Source organism: Dendropsophus ebraccatus, chromosome 1, assembly GCF_027789765.1.
Source record: "Dendropsophus ebraccatus isolate aDenEbr1 chromosome 1, aDenEbr1.pat, whole genome shotgun sequence".
In the NCBI taxonomy this organism is placed as follows: domain Eukaryota; kingdom Metazoa; phylum Chordata; class Amphibia; order Anura; family Hylidae; genus Dendropsophus; species Dendropsophus ebraccatus.
In genome coordinates this window covers 38,894,955-38,897,466 of record NC_091454.1, presented here as the reverse complement: position 1 = coordinate 38,897,466, position 2,512 = coordinate 38,894,955, and the positions used below count along the sequence as shown (strand labels likewise).

At 40.7% G+C, this 2,512-nt stretch overlaps 1 protein-coding gene across 1 annotated transcript; it reads left to right on the top strand.

The window, feature by feature from the left end:
- Positions 1–499: 499 nt before the first annotated feature.
- LOC138773355 (uncharacterized) lies at positions 500–2,294 on the top strand. The gene is made up of 3 exons (XM_069954105.1): positions 500–685; positions 831–873; positions 1,536–2,294. Exons 1-3 carry the CDS (start codon positions 575–577, stop codon positions 2,183–2,185), a joined length of 804 nt encoding a protein of 267 aa, XP_069810206.1. The 5' UTR covers positions 500–574; the 3' UTR covers positions 2,186–2,294.
- Positions 2,295–2,512: the final 218 nt, after the last annotated feature.

The window sequence follows — 2,512 nt, the reverse complement described above, 5'->3', positions numbered from 1 at the left end:
AAGAGGGAGCAGCGCGGCATGGACTATAATGAAGCAATATAGATACTTGTAGATGTTCGGCCTATACAGCTATGAAAGTGTCGGACACCTTATCTGCTCTTCTATCTGACAGTTACTATTGGACAATCAGACCTGAGATTTGTTTTTCTCGTCTCCTAGGCAACCGACCTCCATGGATACACAGAGATGCCATCTCATTCTAATCACTACATTATATACCAGGTGTTTTACACTGCACCTTATACCTATTTCTTACACACCTGGACTGGTTATACATTGATTTATATTGTTATGTAAATGCCAAATGTTATGTTAAGTCCAACTTGGCTCCACCCACAACACCACTGCTATTATGATATCATCACCACTGCTATTATGACATCATCACCACTACTATTATGACATCATCACCACTGCTATTGTGACATCATCAGTCTCACAGTATACAGCTGCAGTCAGTGATATTCTCATCACTCTGTATCCTGGAGGTGGTGAGGAGACAGGACAGGGATTTCTGGGATTAGCCATTGCTGCTGATTCCATTTCTTCTGTGGACAAAAGTCCATTCTATAAAATGATTGTGTTGTATAACATTGCCCCGGTGTCACTGGGCGTGTTACTGCTTATCCACAGTATTCTGTGGTTTGCCATATTAAAGTGGACGACTATGACCAAGAAAAGAGGGGTAAGCAAAGATATTCTTATCTAATATTTCATGACTGTTTATTTCTACAGTGGAAAGCATGGCTAGTAATAACCTCAAACACTGTTCTAAATGTAACATATATTCATCTTTATATTCACTTTTTTCTTCCCTATTTGTATTACAGGCTGCTATCCGCTATTGCAGAGTATGCACAGCCAAGAACAAAGGTGGGGAATTATTCCATAGTTACTGTATGTTGTAGATCATGATAACCCAACACCATGAAGAGCATTCTAAATGAAAACTATAGTTTTCTTATGTTTTTGCTTTGTAAACCTGTGAGAAGTGGCTTAGGGTAGGGGGATGTGTGATGGAGTGGGCATCAGAATGTGACCCCTAAATGGGCTTTGACCCAATGTCCCTTCATTCCCCTTCATGTCCCCACTTTACAGGTCCCAGGTTTATTACTATAGAATCATTTTGGGGCACCTTAGTAATCGATTAAAGTGAACTTTGAGGGGGTTTATCACAAAGAGGAAAACAAATGTCTACATTGGAAAGCCGGCCTAAGGGATAGAAGTAGATGGAAATGGAGAGGGTGGTAGGATGGAAAAGTGGGAGATAGGAAGGTTTTTTATATTCATCCGTGTGCAGGAAGCCTACCTACACTTTCTGCAGCGACACTTTAAAGCACATCCGTTCCCAAATGCTGGATTCATTAATTTACATTCTTTTGCCCTGTCATATATAAATCCGTCTAAGGGTATTGTTTATACTGGGTGTAGTCTATGTTGTCCTCTAACACTAACCCATGATACAATCAGCATCCATCTATAAATGTATGGAAATGGTCCTGTATTACATACTCATTACTATTTTTATTTTCCAGCCTCCTTGTATAAGGCCAGAATGAAAAAACACTCAGTTCAGTCTCCAATAAAGACGATCAGAAATGAAGGTGTTAATAATTTACAGCAGAACCCGGTGGAGAAGGATAAGAAACATCTGGTATCCAAGCAGCAGATTAGGAGGCCCTTGTCCTCTCCACCACCGGGTCTACATACTGAGCAACCTGAGATGAAGCCAAGGCCTGTGATTGCTGATCAGTCATCAATTCCACCAGGTTCTCAGAACAATCCGGAAGCTCCTGATACTTTTACCCAGCAGCTGATGAAGCAGAGGAAAGCTGTTAAGGTCTTCTATGAAACCATTCAGAAACTGGGAATAGAGCAAAACGTGTACTGTGGACTGAACAAGTGTCAGAATAAGCCAAGCTTCAAGAGAAGACGATCATATCAGCAGATAAAATGCAGCAGGTCATTACGTAATGGAGCCATGTCTGTGGTAGATAGGGAGGAAGCTGAAGGACATCAAACTCCAAAACATGTGGAAGTTCCACAGGTGCTCACACATATCATAAACGTTAAGCCTTCAAAGAAGGGGACATCAGGAAGGTGTTTCCCAAATATCAGTACCTCTATAGTACAAGCACTGAGGAAATCTATAGGCCGCATGAAGAAAAAGATTTGCTGCTGCTAAAATGAAGATAAAATTGTCATCAAGAGGTTCTCATAACAGCGGCCCCCGGAGCACCTCAACTACAGTTATAAGTGATCTATATAATCCTGCCCGGACATCATGCCGAGAACATCAGGGCAATATATTCTTCATAGATAATTGATAAATTAAATAAATGTTATATCATGTTACTGTTCCTGCTGTTGTCTAATTCTGAACAATCACGCGCTTTGAAAGAACCTGACAATTGAAAAAGTATTGTCATCAAAGCGTCAGATAAGGGTGGGAATGTAGTAATATGGCCGACAGAAATGTATGAGAGGGAGATGTTTCCACAGCTACAAATCG

What these genes read in the sequence shown, in the direction of transcription:
- LOC138773355 (XM_069954105.1), top strand. Translation starts at nt 575, where the DNA reads ATGATTGTGTTGTATAACATTGCCCCGGTGTCACTGGGCGTGTTACTG. An exon ending in CTATGACCAAGAAAAGAGGG is followed by an intron (nt 686 to 830) that starts GTAAGCAAAGAT and finishes TTTGTATTACAG; the next exon opens with GCTGCTATCCGCTATTGCAG. An exon ending in ATGCACAGCCAAGAACAAAG is followed by an intron (nt 874 to 1,535) that starts GTGGGGAATTAT and finishes TTTATTTTCCAG; the next exon opens with CCTCCTTGTATAAGGCCAGA.